At 40.3% G+C, this 14,110-nt stretch overlaps 1 protein-coding gene across 3 annotated transcripts in view; it reads left to right on the top strand.

Annotated features, from left to right (window-relative positions):
• The window catches only part of kcnh5b (potassium voltage-gated channel, subfamily H (eag-related), member 5b), a 266,042-nt gene that overhangs the window by 57,156 nt on the left and 194,776 nt on the right, over positions 1-14,110 (top strand). For all 3 annotated transcript variants that reach the window (XM_041813394.1, XM_041813393.1, XM_041813395.1), the window contains exon 4: positions 5,318-5,446. In XM_041813394.1, the coding sequence (XP_041669328.1) occupies positions 5,318-5,446 (129 nt within the window). The remainder of the gene's footprint in view (positions 1-5,317; positions 5,447-14,110) is intronic.

Here is a 14,110-nt window from a genome sequence, read left to right as displayed (position 1 = left end):
TATCAAAAGATGGAAAAAGAACTCGCTTAAAGCTATTCTGGGTGGAAAAATGCTTTGACTCGTGTCCTGACCAGCTTAAAAACAAGTTGGATTCACCAACAGACTCCATCCATCCCTGATTATGGCAGTTACTAACCGCCATAAACCTTCTTTAACTTAGCCTGTTATTTTTCCTTCTAAGTGAAAGTTAATCAGGGCTGTACCTTGATGCCATGAACTCCTAGCTTGAAATGGGCTGTTCTGTATGGATCTAGCATGTGCATAGACTGGTTTCTTGTAGTACTGGCTGGAGTCAATCCCAGTAGAACATGAGAAAAGATGTTTGCAGTTAATCTGCAATTACTGTGAAAAGCCCTTTTTCTTTTGTGCCTGACTAATTTTTAGCACTAAGCTGATTCGTGAATTCACTAACCATAAGAATAGATGTGTAATGAAACTAAGTTCATGAATTCATTAATCCAGTCCTTTATTTATTTATCGTACACCTTGTTCATATTCTGTAACTTGTATTATTCACATGTGTTTTAGGGTATGGCTGATTGGAGCTACTGTGAATATAACATACCAGATAAGACTAGTCAGATAGGGATCAGCTACAACCTTTAACAGAAAGTGTCGATACATCATCGCTCGTACAGTAAATGAAGTCAAAAAATTTGCTGATAAATCCCTTGAACTGGTCGACCTGTGCAGAGAAATATTACTCTCTTCTGTCCGGTGTGATGGAGCAGCATAAGAGTGAGCAGTAAATTTTGGATCTGTAGCATCGGAGAGAAGCATAACAGACAAAGAGTGCAGACAAAAATAGTTCCAAGTGTTCCTGTCTTCAAGAGTGATCACCCACGAGTGCAAAATGCGAGGCGGAGGAGCACGAGGCGGAGAGGCTGGAACAGTAAAGTATGAAAAGATCAATTTTAAAATTGCTTAAACGTGCTGACAAATCAGGAGAGAGCAGGCCTGTGTAGAGGCTGGATAGAAATGAGATGGATGATGACCCTGAACTACTTGTATCCACAGAAATTATGACGTTAAATGTGTGCAACTTTGCAGAACTTGAGCTTCTCTGAAACTGAGAGAGAGGGTAATAAAGTCACGAAACCCCTTTGCAGGTTCGAGTTCTTACGTACGGAGAGAACAGAGAGTTCTCTGAACGAGTTGACCTTTCAATTAACTCATTACAATGAAATCTGTTTGAGTTCGGCTTATTTAAACATAAGGTTAGAAATAATCAACATGGAGCGTGAGAACACAAGGATCAAAGTGTGCTTTATAAATGATGGGAACATTCGGTGATACTTAACTGATGTTTGTAGTATAGGAACAAAATGATCCGTACTGCAGACAGGATGGATTAACAACCACGACTTTGTCATCTAATTCATCTCAAAATGTCATCTTAGCGTGACAGAAGCACATAAAGTAGTTCTGACTGAGTGATGATTATGATAAACTCTGAGAGGGTGGATGCTGCTGTTAAGGACACCATTTTCTCACATGGAAGAAATGGAACAAAGCTTTACATAGTCAAGACAACTGAAAAATACTTTTTTCAGTCATTTTTAACCTTAATTCAACCAGGTAGTCCCTAGGGATCTTTTTTCAAGGAAGACCTGGCCAAGATGGCACACCAGTTACAACAAGAGGAATACCAAAACACAGCAAAACATGACACGCAAACATTGGAGAAAAAGATAAATAAACCCAGCTAAATGAAGCAATCACATTTTCAGTTATATGGCCTTTTAATCATTGTGTAAGAATGATCCAGGGAGATTAGATCTTTTAGATGTAGGGTGCTCTGTAAGTTATTCCAGGTCCAGCAAAGGCTTTTACCCAGCTCAGAACAAACCCTTGGAACCTGGTTAGAAATTCAGGGTCATACCTCACGAAGCAGGTGGATTGACCAGATTCCATGTCTTGGAATCTTGCACCTTGCAAAGCCTCAAGCTGGCACTTTTCCCCCGTCATAGAAAGACTGGACCAGCTGTTTGGCGCTTTAGTTGTACTGTGAGGCTGATAATGTGGTAGTTGGCAGAGATTAGCAAGGATGCAGCCATAGTGATAATTTTATTAGAAGTGGACAACATTTAAGATAAGAGCAAAGGACCACACTGAAAGGTTTTTTAATGGTGGAAGAGGCTTCGACAAGAGTTCGGTTAGCCAACTGGCTCCACTGACAGTGAACAACAGCAGCGGCCTGTTGAGGTTGCATTGTGTAGTTCAGGGGTTCTCGGTTGCAAGACACTAAGAGGGGGTCTCCAGTTGCCTTAAAAAAAACTAAGAGCATTTTTTAAATAACACTGTTGCCACTTGACACCAATTTTTACCATTTTAAACACATTTTTGCAACTTAAAACACGTTTTTTGTCTATTTTAAACCTTTTCCACCACTATTTTTCTGCCTGTTTTTGCCACTTCTAAACCAAATCTTGCAACTCTCCGCCTATTGTTGGCTCTGTTGACACATTATTGCCACTATTAACCCCTTTTATCACTTTTTAAGCCACATTTCACAACTTGATATGCCCATTATTTTTGCCAGTTTCTGACTATTTCTGCCTTTGCGGGTCCCCAGTTTGGCCGGACCCCAGATAGCTCTCCCATTTTTTCCCCCGTAATGGGCAGCCTTGTCTGCACATGATTATCCTTGAATATGCATGGCTGTGTTCAGCCACCTTCAGGTACAGTGGTGATCCCCAGTCACAGGCACATTTATTTTGGGGGTTGTGGGTTGAAAAGGTTGAGAACCCCTGGTGTAGATAACTCCACAGCAGCAACACAGGCCTACTGTGTCATGTTTTGTTCCTCTAACTGCCCCATAATTACATACAAAAATTTGTCCAGTCATCCTCCAGGATTTTTAAAAAAATACTTTAGAATTGCCATCTATGGGGTGTTTCCCATATGAATGTAAAATATATCCTGCGCCATGGATTTAAGAAACAGTCTCTCTGGTGTGTGTGGTTAGTGTCTAGTTTCTTGTTGAAAATGTTTATTCGAAAAGAGAAAAAAGACATCTAACAAAACATTAATCCTGTGATGCCATGTCTTTTACGTACAGTTGAAACCAGAAGTCTAAATATGTACGCTGTATTTTTTTTCCTTACTGTCTAACATTAAATCAGACTAAACTTTTCCTGTTTTAGGTCAGTTAGGATTACCAAAATTATTCCTATTTACTAAATGCCAGAATAATGAGAGAGATAATTTTTTTGAGATATTTTTATGACTTTCTTTAACGTCAGAAGTTTTCATATGCTAAGATTACTATGCCTTTAAAAAATTTGGGAAAGCCCAGATCAGTGTTAATTTGGTCAACTAAAATTATGACTAAAACATGTTTGTTGACTGCCTATTTTCCATGACAAAAACTAGACTAAGACTAACAAAAATAGATCTGTGATGACTAAAACTGACTAAAAGTGAGTTTAGTTTTTGTGAAGATGACTAAAGCTAGACTAAAATGTAATGTAGTTTTCGTCAGACATTCAAAATCTGTGATATTTCTCCACTGTGGGTAAATCTGTCAAAAACAATGCATCTGTATCCATTCTGCCTCTCAGCTGTAGAAAGCAGGGACCCCAGGTTAAGCAGAGTGCAGAGAACACACTACCCAGATTTGGTACCAGATTTAGGTAGGAAAATAAATGCTTGGACTAAAAGTAAAGACATAAATGTCAGGACTTTTTATGGACTGAAACTAAACTAAAACTAAGAGGGTAGAAATGACTAAAATGTGAATAAAACTAAAAGACATTTCATCTGAAGACTACGACTAAAATTGAAAATACCTGCCAAAATTAACGCTGGCCTGGATGATGCTTTTGTGGCATTGAAAGCCTCTGATAGGTTAATTGACAACATTTGAGTTAACTGGAGGCACACCTCAATCACACTATGTGTGACATCATGGGAATATCCAAAACAATCAACCAAGATATCAGGAAGAGAATTGTGGACCTCCACAAATCTAGTTATCCTTGGGTACAAGTATGAACACCATGGCAATGTCCAGCCATCACACCGCTCAGGAAGGTTCTGTGTCCCAGAGATGAACGTGATTTTGGTGTGAAATGTGCATATCTGTATATAACTGGTAAGAGAGCATCATAACTCACGGTGAAACGAGTCTTTCACCCACATGGACTGAAAGGCCACTCAGCGAGGAAAAAGGCATTACTCACTAAAAAGCCAGCCACACCAAAAAGCCAGATTACAGTTTGCAAATGCACACATGGACGAATACCATAATGTTTGGAGACATGTCCTGTGGTCTGATGAAACTAAAATGGAACTGTTTGGCCATAATGACCATCGTTACATTTGGAGAAAAAGGGGGAAGCTTGCAAGCCTGAGAACACCATCCCACCTGTGAAGTGCTGGGGTGGCAGCATCATGTTGTGGGGGTGTTTTGCTGCAGGAGGGACTGGTGCACTTCACAAAATAGATGGCATCATGAGGAAAGAATGTTAGGGAGAAATATTGAAGCAACATCTCAAGACATCAGGCAGGAAGGTAAAGCTTGGGTGCAAATGGGTCTTCCAAATGAACAATGACCCCAATGACCCAAACTGGTTACAAAGTGACTTCAGGACAACAAAGTCAGTGTTTTGGAAGGGCCATCACAAAGCCCTGATCTCAGTCCAAGAGAAAATTTGTGGCCAGAGCTACAGGGGCAAGGCGGCCTACAAACCTGACTCAGTTACGCCAGTTCTGTCAGGAGGAATGGGCCAAAAGTGTGAGAAGCTTGTGGAAGGACAGCTAAAATATTTGACCCAAGTCATACAGTTTAAAGACAACTTATGAAATTTCCCCTTACATATGCCATTCTCCACTCTCTCTCTTCCCAGTTTGACTCTATTCACTGTCTAATCTCTATGATAAGGGCATAAAAGTGCCCAAAAATAAGTCTTTTAAAACAAACATAGCTAGCTCTACTTTTGTCTTTAAGTCTCTTTGTTCTGTCTGAAGTTGCAGCTTTGGTAATAAAGGCTCACAGCACAAAACTGAGAGAAATATTGTACCAAAACAGGCAAGGAAATTAATCAAAAACAATTTTAAGATGAGATAATTCTTTTTGGGAATTTCTTTTGGCTAAAGCATCTAAGTAAAAAGTTCTAGCCTCTTACATGTTGAGTTTTGCAGCTTATTGTGTGTAAAAACTAAAACTGTTTCCTTCTTTTTGAACAGTCTTAAAGTTTTAAGATGTCACGTTGGACAGGTTCTATTTTCTCCCGCTGTATATAGACTGCCAAATGGACATAATAACTGAATTTAACAAGTAGGACAGAGCTCATATTTTCTGATGTCTCTGCAGGAAGCCCAGTGTGGTTCTACATGCAAGTGGCTCCCATCAGAAACGAGAATGACAAGGTGGTCCTGTTCCTCTGCACTTTCAAGGACATCACGCTCTTCAAGCAGCCCATCGAAGACGAAACCACGAAAGGTGAGCATTTCTCTGCTGCAGGCAGGTACTTTAACTCAGAGATGCTTCCCAAGGAGCATCTTTGCACAAACAATGTCTATCTCTGCTCTTTTTAAGATTGTTTCCAGAGTATGGCTGTTTCTGTTCTGTCATAATTCACAGTAGGATTTTAGAAACAAGGTATGGAGGATGATGTGCCACCTTAAGTGTTTGATGGATGTGAACAGAGTATTTTCATGGCATTTCTATTAGAAAAGTTTTATCATGGAGGACAGAGTGGGGAGTTACAGGGGCGGGGAGTAATATAGGGGATGACATGACAGAATTTGAGTGGGAGCAAATGAATACACAGCTCAGTGATCTAGTCTGTAATGTACTGAAATGCTGCCTGTCGTTTGATAGGACATGCAATTATGTTTCTTGTTCATCCTCCGTCTGCGTCTTTTTCTCCTTCTTTTCTGTCACTTATCTGTTGCCCTTAAATTTCCATCCTCTGGTGGTGTGGTGTTTTCTTTTCCTCTGCATTTTTACTTCCTTTTTGTCCCTTGGTGTGCTCTCTTTTGTTTTGCATCTCATTTTCACAACCTTTCTATTGCTTTTAACTCATCTTTTCTCCTTCTTTTTTGTCTCTTCTCCTCTCTCTGTCATCATACTCTCTCTTACGCTTTATTCTCTCCTTGTCAATCCTCCACCTTTCTTCCTCCACCTTCTTCCCGCTGCTCATCCTTGCACTCTGTTTTCCTTTCTTATCTTTCCCCCTTCTACCCTCTGTCATCTTTGTCTGCCATTTCCCCCTCTCTATGAACTCCCAGAACATTTTTTTTATCCAGTTAACAATGTTCCCCCCCCTCTTTATCTCAACACCGAGCTCCGACAGGGTAGAAGTCTGAGTCAAGTCTTGTTTCACTGTGATGTTGTAACGTCTCGGGTTGTCAGGTTGTGTTTGAGGAGGCCGTGGTGTGTCAAGGAATCACAGGAGATGTGTGTAGTGGTGTTGTCCTCTGTTTGCTGACTGATGCACAGTGTCAGCTTCCTGCCCTGGGCGCCGTTGTTGGCACCGCTGTGCGGGTTTGTTTGCCCTTTGATAAGAATCCCCCTGCCCTCCCCCTGTTTTTAACGTATATTCATGTAAACACGTGTTTACATGTAGGGAAATGTCGTATTTCCTCATTCATTATGTTTGCTCAGTGACATGTGAATAACACGGGTTGAACATGCAGTTAAACTTGACTGGAACTAATACTGTCACATCAGTGTGTTGACATTTTTACAGTTAGCTTCTGTGGCGATGATGTGACTTCTCAAGACTGACTTTCTAATCCAGCAGAAATGACTCTTAATGTTCCAGAAGAGAAATGTAGCTCTGTTTACACACGCTAATTTCAATAATTGTCAATCAGTTGTTTTAGTAATTAACTAATGTTGATATTAAGTTTGAAAACAAAAACATCAGATCTAACTTATCATGTAGGAGCAGGGCTTGGATCGTCCTCTTTCTCCGGGAGAAGTTTGAACCTTTTTCACACACTTTCTTTCTCCCCACTCCTTGGACATTACACATGATATAAGTGACTCCAAGAAATGATACCCACATATTTTTCAGTCTATGTAGTTTATCCACTTCTGAATCCCGTCTGCCCTTTCTTCACAAGAAGAAATCTGAGTACACTATTGTGATGCTTCCAGGGTTTTTTCTGGCTTTAAATTGGGGCAGAGGTGGTACCCTCTGATCATATACACTCTGAACTTTCTAGGGGGGGTCCAGGGTAGTGTTGTAGTACTTGAGAACGGTCTTGGTCCTGAGACCAGTCTCAAGACCACATTTTGAATGTCTCTGTCTTGTCTCGGTCTAGGACTGGCCGGATTTGGGATTTTCCATCAAGACAAGTCAAGACCAGCACTGATCTGCTATTCTTCAACTTCATTAATGTGATAATTAGGAGAAGCACTTTCCTAAACAACAAATGGCTACACCTGCAAAAACTCAGCCATCAGTCCATCTTATTTCTAGTCAGAAATACCTCTGAAGACTTTATTTAGACCTCATTCACCTGACAAATCTAGATAAACATCTCATTTTCAGATACTTCAAATAATTCCAGACTTCAGTTGCTTTTAAATACATACAAGGATTTATGTTTAACAAGAAGTTAGTTGAACAAATTTGTTAAGATTTGAGATTTATGCATGTTGTGCTTTGATAGAGTTGCAGACAGCTTGTTTTTATCTGTCAGAGAGAATGCTCTGGCTAAGTCTGAGCTAATCACTCCGCTAGCAGGCATCGTATACAAGCATTCACAACAACTAACCCTTTCTCTGGTAGCTATTGCACACTCGTGCCAAAGCAGGTTGACGGAAGAGTAAAAACATCTTTCAGAACATGAAAAGCTTTTAGTTTATTTTTTTTAGTCTTTATTTCATGCAGAAACATCCAGTTTTAGTAAAACCAATGCTATGCTAAAGCTACATTCAAGGTAATCACTGCAGTGGAGGCAGACATTATTGGCTTTGTGTACAACTAAACCCCACCCATAGTGCAACTCAGCTCTGGAAAGCTCTGAAAGTAGAGTCACTCACTTAGTTACCCACTCAGTCAGTCACAGACAGACCCATATGTAGCAGTGACTCTACCAAACTGGTGGTAATAATCCGATAGATAGTCGTGATGAAAAATATGCAGCTCTTGCTCATTTTTAGGGTTTTTTGGAGTTTACCTGATAAAGACACTAGATCTTAAAGTCTCCAAACCAACACCAGGCAAACTTGCATGCAGTCTCATTGTAAATGGATATAAAAGAGGAAAACTTTAAAATATGTTGGATAAAGTGCTCTAAATCAAGGCGTTAGACTCACAGTGCCAAGGGGAAGGTGAACTATGATCAAGAAACCAGGGCCAGGCTCTAATCTGTTTAATCTGCCCTACAATGGGGGACCCTCATACTCTCCTTTTCCTTTTCTGATTTTTCCCCTCTCTGAACAATAAAGTTTTATCTTTTATGTTTTTAGATTCCTGGAATGACTTTCTGAGATAGAAACAAGATGTTTTGTTTCTTCTTGGAGAAAGTTGCCATTTTCTGCTTCAGTGACAGCTGAGGATGTCAGTAACCGCTCAAACTGTTTCCTACAAGTGCCACTTTCACTGTTACTTTGTTTATGTCGGCGCTTTGTTGACAGTTCTAGGATCCAGACGCGATATTCTTCCTAGGATCGGAGCGCTGATCAACTAAAGAAAGGAGACGTTGAACTCTCCATGCACCCAGGAGAATAAATTCTATTGTGTGGTGGAGTGGCGGTGCACAGTCACAGCCCTGTTTTATAGAAGAGTTTACTGAAGACTTTCTTATAAAATAGCTAAGTATGAGCATCCCTTCCTTTAGACAGAGTTTTCTGTGGTCTGACTTTTTCATTTGGTCCTCTTACATTGCTTTCAATCCTTATTTTTAAACGGGATTCCTTACTTGCCTCCGTCTTACTTGTGCCGTTTCAATCCTTTGCAGAGTCCTGAAACAGTCTCTAGTCCGTGACTCTTTCACAAGTCTTACCTTCACTCCCCGTGACTCAAAATGGGGAAAGGGCATTTTAGGTAGAGCCCAGCTGATATGGGATTTTTGCGGCCGATGCCGATACCGATATTGGGGGCTTAAAAAAGCCGATATCCGATATATTGGCCGATAACTGATATATCAGCTGATATATGAAATAAGAACATTGATATACACAGGATATATACTAATTTAACAGTTGCATTTATCTTTGTTTATTTCACAAAGATGCAACTTAAACGACTGAAAACGCTGTAGTGCATATGCCAAGCCTGTACGTGGCGCTGTATTGCTGCCATGGAAATGCCCTTAAAAAGAGAAGAAGCTCACAGAAAACTGACGCAAACTTTCTTCAAGTTGCCCTTCTGGTTGTTCTCAGCGTTGGATTTAAGAACATCTGGTGTGTGCGCTTCACGGTGGTGGTAAAGGAGCATCACATTTTGCTGTAAAAGCCATAACAAGCTGAGTAGGTTCTGCAGCACGAACACAACCCCGTAGTCCGCCATGTTTGTTTTGGTCAGACCCGCGCAGGCGTCTTCCAGAGCTACACAGTATGTCATGTTTGTTTCAAGGAAGATACGGATAGCCATCCACACGCAGAAGAAACGGTAGTTGTTTATGGATTTATGCACTCTGCAACCCATTTTCAAAAAGTATCATTTACGGTCACCCAAAACGCCGTTTCCGTGTGGATGAAATGTCGATACGACTAAAAACTTTTGAGTATCCTCCTGAATTTGTCTCCGTGTTGACTGGGCCTGAGTAGGGGAGAGAGAGCTGCTTGTGTGTGAGGGGGAGGGACCAGGCACTCGGGCTGTGTTCAGCAGGGACACACACACACAGGAGCAGAGCGACAAAATCCCTGCGCAGCAAAAAAGTTAAAATATTGGCTACATATTGGCCGATGTTAATTAATTTGTGAAACGTTATAATCGGCCCACCAATCAATCAGTCCGGCTCTAGTCTTAGGTACGCTGCTCCTGCTGCAGAAAGACTTTGAGTTTGAGGGGCTGGTCGCTTAAAATCATTGTTTAAGTAGATGAAATTACAGATTCCTGGAGGAAGATTGATCATTTTGTAGATGCTTGTGTTTGTAATTACAGTATGTTTTATAGGTCTGTTATTTTAAGAAGAGCTCCAGCCTTGGCCTGGACACTCTACTTAATGAGACTTTTAATCTCAGTGAGGCTTTTCCTGGAAAATAAAATGAAAGTGAAAGAGCAACTTTCTCTTGTGATGAGTTTTTGATGTGGACAGGAAACAGAAACAGAGTTTGTATTGACATCTCTTCAGAAATACAAGAGGAAAAGAAAGTATTTAGATGAGTAATGATGAGTCAACCTCCCTTTAATGCTGAGCTGAACTTTGTCACTGGACTGTGTGCTTTGGTTTTGACCAGCTGGTTTAAGTTTTCCCTTGAAAAACCTTCCAATTCAATTTTCTTAATAGTTAATTCTTTGAGTTACAGTATTACTACTATCATTACTCGTAAATTCTCTGGACCAATCAGAGTATATTTCAGGTTTTGTTGTTCACTTTTAGGCATCATGCCACTCTCATGAATCCTAGATGATTCAGTAAAATATTTCCTGTGAATTTTTAGGTATATCAGGTAAAAGGATGATCAGAAATCCCACATTTTTAGCTGTGATAAATAGCTGCAAAACTGACTTTTTTGGCATTTCCCATGGCAACGACTGTCTACCAGTTAAATGGTTGAGTAATACAGGATGTCTTTTTTTTAACAGTTAACCTGTCTTAAAAAGGAAAGATAAGAATAAGAATTTATTTATAAAGCTTGGCGTTAGTACATAAAGGACATGGTACTAATACGCCCAGCTGTGATCAGCTGATGGACAGCTGATCCTAATAATCACCTCCAAGCTCCCACAGCCAATCACAGCTCTTTCTCTCAACACAGCGATCCATTTAAACATGACGTACTTCTCACTAATCCCTGCTTGCATTAATACTGATGCACCATGCTGCTGCTGTTTGCAAAGCTTAACCTCCTCCACCCCAGCCTCCTCTATTATAGCATAAATCTTGTTGCACCCTCATATTCAGATTCATGCTTCTATGAAGTAGCTACTTTTGAACTAATTTTACTGTATTCCTTCTCCACCAAATAAAACTGAATATCCATTTTGCAATAAAATCATTACATATATGACGAGAGTGTTCCTGACTAAAACTAGTTTATTTGGGAGGGACAGATGGAGTATACATAGAGAACTGGACAACAATTTTCCATGTACTAGACCCCAGCATTTGTAGTAGTAGGAATGATGATGTTATTGGCATTATATTGGTATCAACGGATATGAAAATTTCTGCTGATATTTACAGCTTATAGATTCACCATAAATAATGGAGTATAAATCATAATGCAGTCTAAAATATTGGCAAGATATACAAATGTGAGCCCTGAATGAAGCCCCAAACATAAAACAATTACCAGAAAGTCTGTCAGCTTCACTTGACTCAGCCTGTATTTACACAGGTGTCACACCTGGTGTTTTTTACAGTAAAAAAATGATCTGTATATATTTGTATTGGTATCAAAATATGTATTTGGAAATATTGGCATATTGAAAAAAATCAACATTGTGCATCCCTAAAATCTCCAGTTAGCTAGCTGTGCTAGCTTTGCTAGCTTTGCTGTGTGTATTCAGTGGCTCAGAGGAAGAAAAAAGATTGGGTGTGGGAAATTGTATAATATCATCTGGGTATATGATGAGTCAAAGAAATGGAGCAAACCCTGGTTGTAGTCATCAGGATACACTGTGTTAACATCAGGTCAGGGTGTCAAACTAGACTGAAGATGTGAAAAATTCTGACCTGCCAGTTTTCTCAAATGAACCCGATGTTGGATGATAGGCTGAGACAGTACTTTCAGGACGATGCTGGCTAAATTCATGAAGTCTGATCAGCTTTTGGAGTTTGGAAACATCACAACTTTTACAACAAGTTTTAAACCAGAAAAAAAGGTAAACTGTTGAAGCAAGCTGTAATAGGGAGAGTACTTGTTCTACAGAGGGTAGACGATCATGAACCAATTTTCTGTATGATGCATCTGACAGCTATTTTCCACTTTTGCACTTGATTGAAAGCCCCGCTTCAGCTTAGATCTAAAATTGGGCATTCAGAGGCAGTTAGAGATGTTTCCTACACTGCTGACATACTGTAACTTATAAGTCCATAAAAGTTCATTTATTGTCCATGTCCCTCTATATGATCTATGATTAAACTCTCTTTAATGGCTTCAATCTCCAGCTTTCACCTGGAAAAAAAAAAATTCTTTTTGGTCACAGGAACTGTAAGACTTAAGTTCCCGTCTTCTCCTCCTTGTTTAAGCATAATGTGACTGAAGCACCAAGACAAGTTAATTTTCCACTTCTTGGTCGCTGAAATTGGCCTGCAACAGCAGAAATCTTAATGTCCTACATTAAATTCACCTCCAAAAAGACCTCATTGGAAGTAATCTACATATGGTCAGTTTTAAAGGTCAAATTTGTCTGAAGTTTGTACGTCTAAGAGTGTTTTTTTGAGATTTATTTTTGGGCATTTGTGCCTTTATTGGATAGAGAAGGACAGTGGACAGAGTCGGAAATGGGGAAGAGTGTGAGGAGAGACATGCGGCTAAGGACCACAGGCTGGATTCGAACCCAGGCTGCCCATGCACATGGGTCACGTCTCAAACCACGAAGCCATCTGCGCGTTCACTTCTAAGAGTGTTTTTTGATGGATTCATTGTGTGATCCTTGGTCATACTGAAATAAACCAAAACACTTTCATAATTGGAGTTTGGACCTATATGGAAAGCTTTCTCACACAGTACTGGAGTAAAGTCAGGTGAATGTATGTGGTAAGAGTGTCACTGGTGAAAATCAGCCTGTATTTTCCTGCTGTATCACAGAGCAGCCTGCTATCTTCTGCCTTTTGTTCATTAATGTTGTTTGTGAGTGAGGGAGATTTGCTGCTGCAGGCTTCTACAGCTGACTTTTCTCGTGCTGCAGACCAAAACTTGCCCTCAGCTTCATCTCTGGCTTCTCCTCCGGCTCATCACACCACAGCACGTCAGCATCAGCTGAGCAGAGAGAAATCCCGCTCTGCTAAAAATGTTCATCCACAGCCAAAAATAGCAAAATAGATGCTAAATGTATTATCTGAACCCAGTGCCTCTGCATGCATGTCCTGGCCTTAAAACCCAACATTTATATGTTTCCTACCCATGCTGCTTGCTAATTTCACCATTTCGAGTGAACACTTCATCCAGAAGGCATTACTGGTGCACATGTGGCGTCACAGGCTAGTTTTGTCTGTGATTCATGAGGAGAGAAGATAAAGAGATGTACTTTATTTCTGTCATCTTCCCCCCACACCCAAATGTCGATGATTCAGAACTGTTTTTTTTTTCTGAATACTATTTTCAGTGAGCATGGCTGCTGCTGGTTGTTTTTTAAGTTTGAGGCGCTGGCGTCAGAGCAGGAACAGGTGAAACGTCAGCACCATCATTTAGAAAGGAGAGCAGGTGAAGCTAAACATGTAGCTGCAGAAGCGTTAAAGGAGCATGGTATGGTTGTTGTATAGCAGAGCTGCAGAGGTGAGTCTTTGCCTTCTCAGCATTTATAAAAGCCTAACAGATGGCAGTTAACCTCATCCTCAGGTGACACATTAGCTCATGAAGACGGCTAATGAGAAACTAAACAGTGCTGAGGAAGGAACACAGCTACAGCAGGGTTACAGTTTGGTGCATTTCTAGTTTAAAGCCTTTGGTTAGGATTAAGTTGCTAAGTCTTAAACATTCATTCATTTTAAACCTTTATTTTTTCTCCAACAGGCATTAAGTTTTACTGATTTTTAATGAAATTGAGGTTGCAAACACATAAAAATAGGGCAACACAGTAAAGCAATGCTCAGAAAACCATCAAGTTGAACAGTGACAGTTGGATGAAGCCAGGCTGGTCCACAGAAATATAAGAGCCCCTGAAAGATGAGGCACTGGGGCCCTCCCTGATTGACTTCACCAACATCTATGCATGCATGCAAATCGTTAGTGTTAGTTTTGAGGCTTTGGCCTGTGTCTAATCAGCTTAAGGGGTTTGTGGTAAACGAGATATTGGGGTCAAAAGTCATAGCA

This window comes from Cheilinus undulatus, linkage group 18 (assembly GCF_018320785.1).
Source record: "Cheilinus undulatus linkage group 18, ASM1832078v1, whole genome shotgun sequence".
In the NCBI taxonomy this organism is placed as follows: Eukaryota; Metazoa; Chordata; class Actinopteri; order Labriformes; family Labridae; genus Cheilinus; species Cheilinus undulatus.
Note: the sequence above shows the minus strand (reverse complement) of the source record. Positions and strands in the feature narration are given on the sequence as shown.